Source organism: Scyliorhinus torazame, chromosome 11 (genome assembly GCF_047496885.1).
Source record: "Scyliorhinus torazame isolate Kashiwa2021f chromosome 11, sScyTor2.1, whole genome shotgun sequence".
Taxonomy (NCBI): domain Eukaryota; kingdom Metazoa; phylum Chordata; class Chondrichthyes; order Carcharhiniformes; family Scyliorhinidae; genus Scyliorhinus; species Scyliorhinus torazame.
In genome coordinates this window covers 257,734,310-257,748,253 of record NC_092717.1, presented here as the reverse complement: position 1 = coordinate 257,748,253, position 13,944 = coordinate 257,734,310, and the positions used below count along the sequence as shown (strand labels likewise).

The 13,944-nt window shown below is 53.4% G+C and overlaps 1 protein-coding gene across 1 annotated transcript in view; it reads left to right on the top strand.

Annotated features, from left to right (window-relative positions):
* Positions 1-13,944, top strand: part of LOC140385968 (voltage-gated inwardly rectifying potassium channel KCNH2-like) — a gene marked incomplete at its 5' end in the record, with an annotated part of 339,017 nt that overhangs the window by 32,541 nt on the left and 292,532 nt on the right. Inside the window, 2 exons of the mRNA XM_072468612.1 lie at positions 10,152-10,551; positions 11,309-11,508. Of these exons, the coding sequence (XP_072324713.1) occupies positions 10,152-10,551; positions 11,309-11,508 (600 nt within the window). The remainder of the gene's footprint in view (positions 1-10,151; positions 10,552-11,308; positions 11,509-13,944) is intronic.

Here is a 13,944-nt window from a genome sequence, read left to right as displayed (position 1 = left end):
AGAGCCGTGCCCTTTATCCATGTTACCCGCGAGAGCGGTGCCCTTGGTGCATGTTACCCGCGAGAGCAGTGCCCTTTATCCATGTTACCCGCGAGAGCAGTGCCCTTTTTCCAGGTTACCCGCGAGAGCCGTGCCCTTTATCCATGTTACCCGCGAGAGCCGTGCCCTTTATCCATGTTACCCGCGAGAGCGGTGCCCTTGGTGCATGTTACCCGCGAGAGCAGTGCCCTTTATCCATGTTACCCGCAAGAGCAGTGCCCTTTATCCATGTTACCCGCGAGAGCAGTGCCCTTTATCCATATTACCCGCGAGAGCAGTGCCCTTTATCCATGTTACCCGCGCGAGCGGTATCCTTTATCCATGTTACCCGCGAAAGCAGTGCCCTTTATCCATGTTACCCGCGAGATCAGTGCCCTTTATACATGTTACTCGCGAGAGCAGTGCCCTTTATCCATGTTACCCGCGAGAGCGGTGCCCTTCATCCACGTTACCCGCGAGAGCAGTGCCCTTTATCCATGTTACCCGCGAGAGCAGTGCCCTTTATCCATGTTACCCGCGAGAGCAGTACCCTTTATCCATGTTACCCGCGAGATCAGTGCCCTTTATACATGTTACCTGCGAGAGCAGTGCCCTTTATCCATGTTACCCGCGAGAGCAGTACCCTTTATCCATGTTACCCGCGAGAGCAGTGCCCTTTATCCATGTTACCCGCGAGATCAGTGCCCTTTATCCATGTTACCCGCGAGATCAGTGCCCTTTATACATGTTACCCGCGAGAGCAGTGCCCTTTATCCATGTTACCCGCGAGAGCGGTGCCCTTTATCCATGTTACCCGCGAGAGCAGTGCCCTTTATCCATGTTACCCGCGAGAGCAGTGCCCTTTATCCATGTTACCCGCGAGAGCAGTACCCTTTATCCATGTTACCCGCGAGATCAGTGCCCTTTATACATGTTACCCGCGAGAGCAGTGCCCTTTATCCATGTTACCCGCGAGAGCGGTGCCCTTTATCCATGTTACCCGCGAGAGCAGTGCCCTTTATCCATGTTACCCGCGAGAGCGGTGCCCTTTATCCATGTTACCCGCAAGAGCGGTGCCCTTTATCCATGTTACCCGCGAGAGCAGTGCCCTTTATTCATGTTACCCGTGAAAGCAGAGCCCTTTATCCATGTTACCAGCGAGAGCAGTGCCCTTTATCCATGTTACCCACGAGAGCAGTGCTTTTAGCCACGTTACCCGCGAGAGCAGTGCCCTTTATCCATGTTACCCGCGAAAGCAGTGCCCTTTATCCATGTTACCCGCAAGAGCAGTGCCCTTTATCCATGTTACCTTCGAAAGCAGTGCCCTTTATCCATGTTACCCGCGGGAGCAGTGCCCTTTAACCATGTTACCCGCGAAAGCAGTGCCCTTTATCTATGTTACCCGCGAGAGCAGTGCCCTTTATCCATGATGCCCGTGAGAGCAGTGCTCTTTATCCATGTTACCCGTGAGAGCAGTTCCCTTTATACATGTTACCCGTGAGAGCGGTGCCCTTTATCCATGTTACCCGTGAGAGCAGTGCCCTTTATCCATGTTACCCGTGAGAGCGGTGTCCTTTATCCATGGTACCCGCGAGAGCAGTCCCCTTTATCCATGTTACCCGCGAGAGCAGTGCCCTTTATCCATGTTACCGGCGAGAGCAGTGCCCTTTATCCATGTTACCCGAGAAAACTGTGACCTTTATCCATGTTACCCGCGAGAGCAGTGCCCTTTATCCATGTTACCCGCGAGAGCAGTGCCCTTTATCCATGTTACCCGCGAGAGCAGTGCCCCTTATCCATGTTACCCGCGAGAGCGGTGCCCTTTATCCATGTTACCCGCGAGGGCAGTGCCCTTTATCCATGTTACCCGTGTGAGCAGTGCCCTTTATCCATGATACCCGCGAGAGCGGTGCCCTTTATCCATGTTACCCGCGAGAGCAGTGTCCTTTATCCATGTTACCCGCGAGAGCAGTGCCCTTTATCCATGTTACCCGCGAGAGCAGTGCCCTTTATCCATGTTACCCGCGAGAGCAGTGCCCTTTATCCATGTTACCCGCGAGAGCAGTGCCCTTTATCCATGTTACCCGCGAGAGCAGTGCCCTTTATCCATGTTACCCGCGAGAGCAGTGCCCTTTATCCATGTTACCCGCGAGAGCAGCGCCCTTTATCCATGTTACCCGCGAGAGCAGCGCCCTTTATCCATGTTACCCGCGAGAGCAGTGCCCTTTATCCATGTTACCTGCGAGAGCGGTGCCCTTTATCCATGTTACCCGCGAGAGCAGTGCCCTTTATCCATGTTACCTGCGAGAGCAGTGCCCTTTATCCATGTTACCCGCGAGAGCAGTGCCCCTTATCCATTTTACCCGCGAGAGCGGTGCCCTTTATCCATGTTACCCGCGAGGGCAGTGCCCTTTATCCATGTTACCCGTGTGAGCAGTGCCCTTTATCCATGATACCCGCGAGAGCGGTGCCCTTTATCCATGTTACCCGCGAGAGCAGTGTCCTTTATCCATGTTACCCGCGAGAGCAGTGCCCTTTATCCATGTTACCCGCGAGAGCAGTGCCCTTTATCCATGTTACCCGCGAGAGCAGTGCCCTTTATCCATGTTACCCGCGAGAGCAGTGCCCTTTATCCATGTTACCCGCGAGAGCAGCGCCCTTTATCCATGTTACCCGCGAGAGCAGCGCCCTTTATGCATGTTACCCGCGAGAGCGGTGCCCTTTATCCATGTTACCTGCGAGAGCGGTGCCCTTTATCCATGTTACCCGCGAGAGCCGTGCCCTTTATCCATGTTACCCGCGAGAGCAGTGCCCTTTATCCATGTTACCCGCGAGAGCGATGCCCTTTATCCATGTTACCCGCGAGAGCAGTGCCCTTTATCCATGTTACCCACGAGAGCAGTGCCCTTTACCCATTTTACCCGCGGGAGCAGCGCCCTTTAACCATGTTACTCGCGTGAGCAGTGCCCTTTATCCATGTTACCTGCGAGAGCAGTGCCCTTTATCCATGTTACCCGCGAGAGCAGTGCCCTTTATCCATGTTACCCGCGAGAGCAATGCCCTTTATCCATGTTACCTGCGAGAGCAGTGCCCTTTATCCATGTTACCCGCGAGAGCAGTGCCCTTTATCCATGTTACCCGCGAGAGCAGTGCCCTTTATCCATGTTACCCGCGAGAGCAGTGCCCTTTATACATGTTACCCGAGAGAGCGATGCCCTCTATCCATGTTACCCGCGAGAGCAGTGCCCTTTATCCATATTGCCCGCGAGAGCAGTGCCCTTTATCCATTTTACACGCGAGAGCGGTGCCCTTGGTGCATGTTACCCGCGAGAGCAGTGCCCTTTATCCATGTTACCCGCGAGATCAGTGCCCTTTATCCATGTTACCCGCGAGAGCAGTGCCCTTTATCCATGTTACCCGCGAGAGCAGTGCCCTTTTTCCATGTTACCCGCGAGAGCCGTGCCCTTTATCCATGTTACCCGCGAGAGCGGTGCCCTTTATCCGTGTTACCCGCAAGAGCGGTGCCCTTTATCCATGTTACCCGCGAGAGCGGTGCCCTTTATCCATGTTACCCGCGAGAGCAGTGCCCTTTATCCATGTTACCCGCGAGAGCAGTGCCCTTTATCCATGTTACCCACGAGAGCAGTGCCCTTTATCCATGTTACCCGCGAGAGCAGTGCCCTTTATCCACGTTACCCGCGAGAGCAGTGCCCTTTATCCATGTCACCCGCGAGAGCAGTGCCCTTTATCCACGTTACCCGCGAGAGCAGTGCCCTTTATCCATGTTACCCACGAGAGCAGTGCCCTTTATCCATGTTACCCGCGAAAGCAGTGCCCTTTATCCATGTTACCCGCAAGAGCAGTGCCCTTTATCCATGTTACCTGCGAAAGCAGTGCCCTTTATCCATGTTACCCGCGGGAGCAGTGCCCTTTATTCATGTTACCCGCGAAAGCAGTGCCCTTTATCCATGTTACCCGCGAGAGCAGTGTCCTTTATCCATGTTACCCGTGAGAGCGGTGCCCTTTATCCATGTTACCCGCGAAAGCAGTGCCCTTTATCCATGTTACCCGCAAGAGCAGTGCCCTTTATCCATGTTACCTGCGAAAGCAGTGCCCTTTATCCATGTTACCCGTGGGAGCAGTGCCCTTTATTCATGTTACCCGCGAAAGCAGTGCCCTTTATCCATGTTACCCGCGAGAGCAGTGCCCTTTATCGATGTTACCCGTGAGAGCGGTGCCCTTTATCCATGTTACCTGCGAAAGCAGTGCCCTTTATCCATGTTACCCGCGAGAGATGTGTCCTTTATCCATGTTACCCGCGAAAGCAGTGCCCTTTATCCATGTTACCCGCGAAAGCAGTGCCCTTTATCCATGTTACCCGCGAGAGCAGTGCCCTTTATCTATGATACCCGCTAGAGCGGTGCCCTTTATCCATGTTACCCGCGAGAGCAGTGTCCTTTATCCATGTTACCCGCGAGAGCAGTGCCCTTTATCCATGTTACCCACGAGAGCAGTGCCCTTTATCCATGTTACCCGCGAGAGCAGTGCCCTTTATCCATGTTTCCCGCGAGAGCGGTGCCCTTTATCCATGTTACCCACGAGAGCAGTGCCCTTTATCCATGTTACCCGCGAGAGCAGTGCCCTTGGTACATGTTACCTGCGAGAGCAGTGCCCTTTATCCATGTTACCCGCAAGAGCGGTGCCCTTTATACATGTTACCCGCCAGAGCGGTGCCCTTTATCCATGTTACCCGTGAGAGCAGTGCCCTTTATCCATGTTACCCGCAAGAGCGGTGCCCTTTATACATGTTACCCGCCAGAGCGGTGCCCTTTATCCATGTTACCCGCGAGAGCGGTGCCCTTTATCCATGTTACCCGTGAGAGCAGTGCCCTTTATCCATGTTACCCGCGAGAGCGGTGCCCTTTATACATGTTACCCGCGAGAGCGGTGCCCTTTTTCCAGGTTACCCGTGAAAGCAGTGCCCTTTATCCATGTTACCCGCGAGAGCAGTGCCCTTTATCCATGTTACCCGCGAGAGCGGTGCCCTTTATACATGTTACCCGCCAGAGCGGTGCCCTTTATCCATGTTACCCGCGAGAGCGGTGCCCTTTATCCATGTTACCTGCGAGAGCAGTGCCCTTTATCCATGTTACCCGCGAGTGCAGTGCCCTTTATACATGTTACCCGTGAGAGCGGTGCTCTTTATCCATGTTACCCGCGATATCGGTGCCCTATATCCATGTTACCCGTGAGAGCGGTGCCCTTTATCCATGTTACCTGCGAGAGCAGTGCCCTTTATCCATGTTACCCGTGAGAGCGGTGCCCTTTATCCTTGTTACCTGTGAGAGCAGTGCCCTTTATCCATGTTACCTGCGAGAGCAGTGCCCTTTATCCATGTTACCCGCGAGAGCAGTGCATTATATCCATGTTACCCGCAAGAGCAGTGCCCTTTATCCATGTTACCTGCGAAAGCAGTGCCCTTTATCCATGTTACCCGCGGGAGCAGTGCCCTTTATCCATGTTACCCGCGAGAGCAGTGCCCTTTATCCATGTTACCCGCAAGAGCAGTGCCCTTTATACATGTTAACCGTGAGAGCAGTGCCCTTTATCCATGTTGCCCGTGAGAGCAGTGCTCGTTATCCATGTTACCCGTGAGAGCGGTGCCCTTGGTGCATGTTACCCGCGAGAGCAGTGCCCTTTATCGATGTTACCCGCGAGAGCAGTGCCCTTTATCCATGTTACCCGCGAGAGCGGTGCCCTTTATCCATGTTACCCGCGAGAGCGGTGCCCTTTATCCATGTTACCAGCGAGAGCAGTGCCCTTTATCCATGTTACCCGCGAGAGCGGTGCCCTTTATCCATGTTACCCGCCAGAGCGGTGCCCTTTAGCCATGTTACCCGCGAGAGCGGTGCCCTTTATCCATTTTACACGCGAGAGCGGTGCCCTTGGTGCATGTTACCCGCGAGAGCAGTGCCCTTTATCCATGTTACCCGCGAGATCAGTGCCCTTTATCCATGTTACCCGCGAGAGCAGTGCCCTTTATCCATGTTACCCGCGAGAGCAGTGCCCTTTTTCCATGTTACCCGCGAGAGCCGTGCCCTTTATCCATGTTACCCGCGAGAGCGGTGCCCTTTATCCATGTTACCCGCAAGAGCGGTGCCCTTTATCCATGTTACCCGCGAGAGCGGTGCCCTTTATCCATGTTACCCGCGAGAGCAGTGCCCTTTATCCATGTTACCCGCGAGAGCAGTGCCCTTTATTCATGTTACCCACGAAAGCAGTGCCCTTTATCCATGTTACCCGCGAGAGCAGTGCCCTTTATCCATGTTACCCGCGAGAGCAGTGCCCTTTATCCACGTTACCCGCGAGAGCAGTGCCCTTTATCCATGTTACCCGCGAGAGCAGTGCCCTTTATCCACGTTACCCGCGAGAGCAGTGCCCTTTATCCATGTTACCCACGAGAGCAGTGCCCTTTATCCATGTTACGCGCGAAAGCAGTGCCCTTTATCCATGTTACCCGCAAGAGCAGTGCCCTTTATCCATGTTACCTGCGAAAGCAGTGCCCTTTATCCATGTTACCCGCGGGAGCAGTGCCCTTTATTCATGTTACCCGCGAAAGCAGTGCCCTTTATCCATGTTACCCGCGAGAGCAGTGTCCTTTATCCATGTTACCCGTGAGAGCGGTGCCCTTTATCCATGTTACCCGCGAAAGCAGTGCCCTTTATCCATGTTACCCGCAAGAGCAGTGCCCTTTATCCATGTTACCTGCGAAAGCAGTGCCCTTTATCCATGTTACCCGCGGGAGCAGTGCCCTTTATTCATGTTACCCGCGAAAGCAGTGCCCTTTATCCATGTTACCCGCGAGAGCAGTGCCCTTTATCGATGTTACCCGTGAGAGCGGTGCCCTTTATCCATGTTACCTGCGAAAGCAGTGCCCTTTATCCATGTTACCCGCGAGAGATGTGTCCTTTATCCATGTTACCCGCGAAAGCAGTGCCCTTTATCCATGTTACCCGCGAAAGCAGTGCCCTTTATCCATGTTACCCGCGAGAGCAGTGCCCTTTATCTATGATACCCGCTAGAGCGGTGCCCTTTATCCATGTTACCCGCGAGAGCAGTGTCCTTTATCCATGTTACCCGCGAGAGCAGTGCCCTTTATCCATGTTACCCGCGAGAGCAGTGCCCTTTATCCATGTTACCCGCGAGAGCAGTGCCCTTTATCCATGTTTCCCGCGAGAGCGGTGCCCTTTATCCATGTTACCCACGAGAGCAGTGCCCTTTATCCATGTTACCCGCGAGAGCAGTGCCCTTGGTACATGTTACCTGCGAGAGCAGTGCCCTTTATCCATGTTACCCGCAAGAGCGGTGCCCTTTATACATGTTACCCGCCAGAGCGGTGCCCTTTATCCATGTTACCCGTGAGAGCAGTGCCCTTTATCCATGTTACCCGCAAGAGCGGTGCCCTTTATACATGTTACCCGCCAGAGCGGTGCCCTTTATCCATGTTACCCGCGAGAGCGGTGCCCTTTATCCATGTTACCCGTGAGAGCAGTGCCCTTTATCCATGTTACCCGCGAGAGCGGTGCCCTTTATACATGTTACCCGCGAGAGCGGTGCCCTTTTTCCAGGTTACCCGCGAAAGCAGTGCCCTTTATCCATGTTACCCGCGAGAGCAGTGCCCTTTATCCATGTTACCCGCGAGAGCGGTGCCCTTTATACATGTTACCCGCCAGAGCGGTGCCCTTTATCCATGTTACCCGCGAGAGCGGTGCCCTTTATCCATGTTACCTGCGAGAGCAGTGCCCTTTATCCATGTTACCCGCGAGTGCAGTGCCCTTTATACATGTTACCCGTGAGAGCGGTGCCCTTTATCCATGTTACCCGCGATATCGGTGCCCTATATCCATGTTACCCGTGAGAGCGGTGCCCTTTATCCATGTTACCTGCGAGAGCAGTGCCCTTTATCCATGTTACCCGTGAGAGCGGTGCCCTTTATCCTTGTTACCTGTGAGAGCAGTGCCCTTTATCCATGTTACCTGCGAGAGCAGTGCCCTTTATCCATGTTACCCGCGAGAGCAGTGCATTATATCCATGTTACCCGCAAGAGCAGTGCCCTTTATCCATGTTACCTGCGAAAGCAGTGCCCTTTATCCATGTTACCCGCGGGAGCAGTGCCCTTTATCCATGTTACCCGCGAGAGCAGTGCCCTTTATCCATGTTACCCGCAAGAGCAGTGCCCTTTATACATGTTAACCGTGAGAGCAGTGCCCTTTATCCATGTTGCCCGTGAGAGCAGTGCTCGTTATCCATGTTACCCGTGAGAGCGGTGCCCTTGGTGCATGTTACCCGCGAGAGCAGTGCCCTTTATCGATGTTACCCGCGAGAGCAGTGCCCTTTATCGATGTTACCCGCGAGAGCGGTGCACTTTATCCATGTTACCCGCGAGAGCAGTGCCCTTTATCCATGTTACCCGCGAGAGCGGTGCCCTTTATCCATGTTACCCGCGAGAGCGGTGCCCTTTATCCATGTTACCAGCGAGAGCAGTGCCCTTTATCCATGTTACCCGCGAGAGCGGTGCCCTTTATCCATGTTACCCGCCAGAGCGGTGCCCTTTAGCCATGTTACCCGCGAGAGCGGTGCCCTTTATCCATGTTACCCGCGAGAGCGGTGCCCTTTATCCATGTTACCTGCGAGAGCAGTGCCCTTTATCCATGTTACCCGCGAGAGCAGTGCCCTTTATCCATGTTACCCGCAAGAGCAGTGCCCTTTATACATGTTAACCTTGAGAGCGGTGCCCTTTATCCATGTTACCCGCGATATCGGTGCCCTATATCCATGTTACCCGCGAGAGCGGTGCCCTTTATCCATGTTACCTGCGAGAGCAGTGCCCTTTATCCATGTTACCCGCGAGAACAGTGCCCTTTATCCATGTTACCCGTGAGAGCGGTGCCCTTTATCCATGTTACCTGCGAGAGCAGTGCCCTTTATCCATGTTACCCGCGAGAGCCGTGCCCTTTATCCATGTTACCCACGAGAGCAGTGCCCTTTATCCATGTTACCCGCGAGAGCGGTGCCCTTTATCCATGTTACCCGCGAGAGCAGTGCCCTTTATCCATGTTACCCGCGAGAGCGGTGCCCTTTATCCATGTTACCCGCGAGAGCGGTGCCCTTTATCCATGTTACCTGCGAGAGCAGTGCCCTTTATCCATGTTACCCGCGAGAGCAGTGCCCTTTATCCATGTTACCCGCAAGAGCAGTGCCCTTTATACATGTTAACCATGAGAGCGGTGCCCTTTATCCATGTTACCCGCGATATCGGTGCCCTATATCCATGTTACCCGCGAGAGCGGTGCCCTTTACCCATGTTACCTGCGAGAGCAGTGCCCTTTATCCATGTTACCCGCGAGAACAGTGCCCTTTATCCATGTTACCCGTGAGAGCGGTGCCCTTTATCCATGTTACCTGCGAGAGCAGTGCCCTTTATCCATGTTACCCGCGAGAGCCGTGCCCTTTATCCATGTTACCCACGAGAGCAGTGCCCTTTATCCATGTTACCCGCGAGAGCGGTGCCCTTTATCCATGTTACCCGCGAGAGCAGTGCCCTTTATCCATGTTACCCGCGAGAGCGGTGCCCTTTATCCATGTTACCCGCGAGAGCGGTGCCCTGTGAGCATGTCACCCATGAGAGCAGTGCCCTTTATCCATGTTACCTGCGAGAGCAGTACCCATTATCCATGTTACCAGCGAGAGCAGTGCCCTTTATCCATGTTACCCGCGAGAGCGGTGCCCTTTATCCATGTTACCCGCGAGAGCGGTCCCCTTTATCCATGTTACCCGCGAGAGCGGTGCCCTTTATCCATGTTACCCGCGAGAGCCGTGCCCTTTATCCATGTTACCCGTGAGAGCAGCACCCTTTATCCATGTTACCCGCGAGAGCCGTGCCCTTTATCCATGTTACCCGCGAGAGCAGTGCCCTTTATCCATGTTACCCGCGAGAGCGGTGCCCTTGTTTCTGCTCTTTCAGGCTGTGTGAAGGTGAGTGAGGAACATTATTCTGAACTTGGTGCTCGCCGCGCACTGATGCCCATTCTTTGTTGACTGTCTGTCTAATACTGGCCCTTGTTTTTCCGCAGACGACGACACTGATTGGCCTGTTGAAGACTGCGCGCCTGTTGCGTTTGGTCCGCGTGGCTCGGAAGCTGGACCGTTACTCAGAGTACGGAACCGCTGTCCTTTTCCTGCTCATGTGCACATTTGCCCTGATTGCGCATTGGTTGGCTTGTATCTGGTACGCCATTGGCAACGTGGAGAGGACCTTCCTCCAGCCAAAGATTGGCTGGCTGGATTCGCTGGGTGAACAGATTGATAGACCCTACAATGAAAATGACACTTCATCCGGTCCGACTATTAAGGATAAATATGTCACTGCCCTTTACTTCACCTTTAGCAGTTTAACAAGTGTGGGTTTCGGTAACGTGTCGCCCAATACAAACTCTGAGAAGATCTTCTCCATCTGTGTCATGCTGATTGGCTGTAAGTACCTGGCCTATTGAAGCATCGCTCAGCTAATTGTCGGGTTTGTGACAAACGGTAACCAGAACAATGTGTGTGAATGTGTGTGACGGTGTGGATCTGCTGTTCCTCGCTCCACACTTTCCTGTGTCACCTACAATCACCATCAAGCCCACAGGAGATTGTTCTCACTCTCATACCTGACTGGCTCCAATACGATGGAGAATATTCTGGTTTTCGATGAGCAGGAATCTGACAAGCGATTGCCCCCTTTATAGAAACAAAACCTTATTTTCATTTGATTTGCGAACATTGACCAAAATCCTCCGGCGGTTGGGATTTTCTGTTGCCGCCGGCAGTGCACCCCCCGCCCACGGGTTTCCCGGCTGTGTGGGGTGGCCGTAATGGGAAATCCCACTGACAGCGGGCGGGAAGAGAGAGTCTGCCCCCCCCCCCCCCACCAGCCCTTGTACTATCAGCCAATGGGAACAGCTTTTTTCTTTGTCTGCCTTATCTAAACCATCTTGTGCACCTCTATCAAATCTCCCCACAGTCTCCTTTGCTCCCAGGAGCTCACACCCCAGCCTCCCCAAGCTAACCTTGTCGCGAAAATCCCTCATCCCAGGCCCCATTGTGGTCAATCTCCCTCCGCATCCTCTCAGTCTCTCAGACGCTCCCTCTGTGTGTCTCTGCGCAGTGTGTGTACTGGAGAAGTGTGCAGCATTTTGAATTTGGTGTTTTATTGCAGAATTACTGTTATTGATCTCTGTCTCCGCAGCCCTCATGTACGCCAGTATTTTTGGGAATGTGTCTGCAATAATCCAGCGTTTATACTCGGGAACAGCCAGGTACCACACACAAATGCTGCGAGTTCGCGAATTCATCCGCTTTCATCAGATTCCGAACCCACTGCGACAGCGATTGGAGGAATATTTTCAACATGCTTGGTCGTACACCAATGGGATCGATATGAATGCAGTGAGTGAGAGGCAGAGTGAGGCCAGCAGCCAATGTGCTGACCAGCTTGTGGTTATTTGCTGTGTTTGGGACAGTGACAGAGTAACTGGGAGTTGGGTAATGGGAGCCCAGGAGGAACAGGCAGCTTTGCACAGACCTTCACCCGACTGAGGGTCTTCCTGACCTCATGTCCAGGTCTGTCCTCGTCACATTGATCACTTTGACTGGTCAACATTCTCATTATTGTCTAATGTGACTGTCACGGTGACAGAAGCTGAGCTCCATTGACTGTGGTCGTTTTCATCCAATCATTCCTGTGATAAAATCTCTCTCCTGTACCTTGACCCTGTCCATGACTCTCTTACTCCAAGTTACAAACAGTCCTACCACATCCAGCCTTGGTTCAAACATGGACAAAGGAGCTGAATTGCCAGAGGTGAGGGGGGAGTGACTGCCCTCGACACCAAGGCAGCATTTGACCGAGTGCGGCATCAAGGAGCCCGAGCTAAACTGGAGCCAATGGGAATCAGGGGGGAAACTCTCCGCTGGTTGGAGTCGTACCCGGCACAAAGGAAGGTGGTTGTGGTGGTTGGAGGTCAATCATCTCAGCTCCAGGACATCACTGCAGGAGTTCCTCAGGGGAGTGTCCTAGGCCCAACCATCTTCAGCTGCTTCATCAATGACCTCCCTTCCATCATAAGGTCAGAAGTGGGGATGTTTGCGGATGACTGCACAATGTTCAGCACCATTCACGACTCCTCAAACACTGAAGCAGTCCGTGTCCAAATGCAGCAAGACCTGGACAATATCCAGGCTCGGGGCTGACAAGGGGCAAGTTACATTCACACCACACAAGTGCCCGGCAATGACCATCTCCTACAAGAGAGAATCTAACCATCGCCCCGTGACATTCAATGACATTACCCTCGCTGAATCCCCACAATCCACATCCTGGGGGGTTACCATTGATCAGAAACGGAGCAGGACTCTCCATATAAATACTGTGGCTACCAGGGCAGGTCAAAGGCTCGGGACCTTACAGCGGGGACCTCACCTTCCGACCCCCCCAAAGCCTGTCCATCACCTACAAGGCACAAGTCAGGAGTGTGATGGAACACTCTCCACTTGCCTGGATGAGCTCAGCTCCAACAACACTCGAGAAACTCAACACCATCCAGGACAAAACAGTCAGCTTGATTGCTCCCCTCCCACAAACATTCAAACCCTCCACCACCGACACACAGTGGCAGCCGTGTGTACCATCTACAAGATGCACTGCAGTAACTCACCAAGGTTCCTCAGACAGCACCTTCCAAACACACGGCCACTCCCATCTAGAAGGACAAGAGCAGCAGATACCTGGGAACCCCACCACCTGGAGGTTCCCCTCCAAGTCACTCACCATCCTGACTTGGAAAAAATAATAATAATCTTTATTATTTTCACAAGTAGGCTTACATTAACACTGCAATGAAGTTACTGTGAAAAGCCCCTAGTCGCCACATTCCGGCGCCTGTTCGGGTACACAGAGGGAGAATTCAGAATGTCCAAATTATCTAACTGTCCCAGCAACAGTGAAGGAACGATGTCCTGCAACTCCCTCCCTAACAGCACGGTGGGTGTACCTACACCACATGGACTGCAGCGGTTCAAGAAGGCAGCTCACCACCACCTTCTCAAGGGCAATTAGGGATGGGTAATAAATACCGGCCATGCCCACATCCTGGGATCAGGAAAAACAATAGGTGGAATTCAACCAAACGATTTCTCAGAGTCATTGTGGGTGGGATTGGTGGGGTCTTTCCCACCGGGGTTCTGGGTCTTTCCCACCGGGGTTCTGGGTCTTTCCCACCGGAGTTCTGGGTCTTTCCCACCGGAGTTCTGGGTGTTTCCCACCGGGGTTCTGGGTCTTTCCCACCGGAGTTCTGGGTCTTTCCCACCGGAGTTCTGGGTGTTTCCCACCGGGATTCTGGGTGTTTCCCACCGGAGTTCTGGGTGTTTCCCACCGGAGTTCTGGGTGTTTCCCACCGGGGTTCTGGGTCTTTCCCACCGGAGTTCTGGGTCTTTCCCACCGGAGTTCTGGGTGTTTCCCACCGGGATTCTGGGTGTTTCCCACCGGAGTTCTGGGTGTTTCCCACCGGAGTTCTGGGTGTTTCCCACCGGGGTTCTGGGTCTTTCCCACCGGAGTTCTGGGTCTTTCCCACCAGAGTTTTGGGTGAGATTTACACGGCGATACATTAATTTACGTTCAGTTGACTCTCCCCAGTTGTCTCTCGCGAGATTCAATGTCTTTGTCGAGCCACCGTGTTGGGCGTAACGAGATCGGTAAATCACATCCAACATGTTCTTGTGGAATATTTAATATGTTTCAGCCATCATCCCTCTCTATCTTTCTGCCTCACTCTTTTTTCTCTCCCCTATTCCTCTCCATTCTCTATCCCCTCTTTTTCCCCCTCA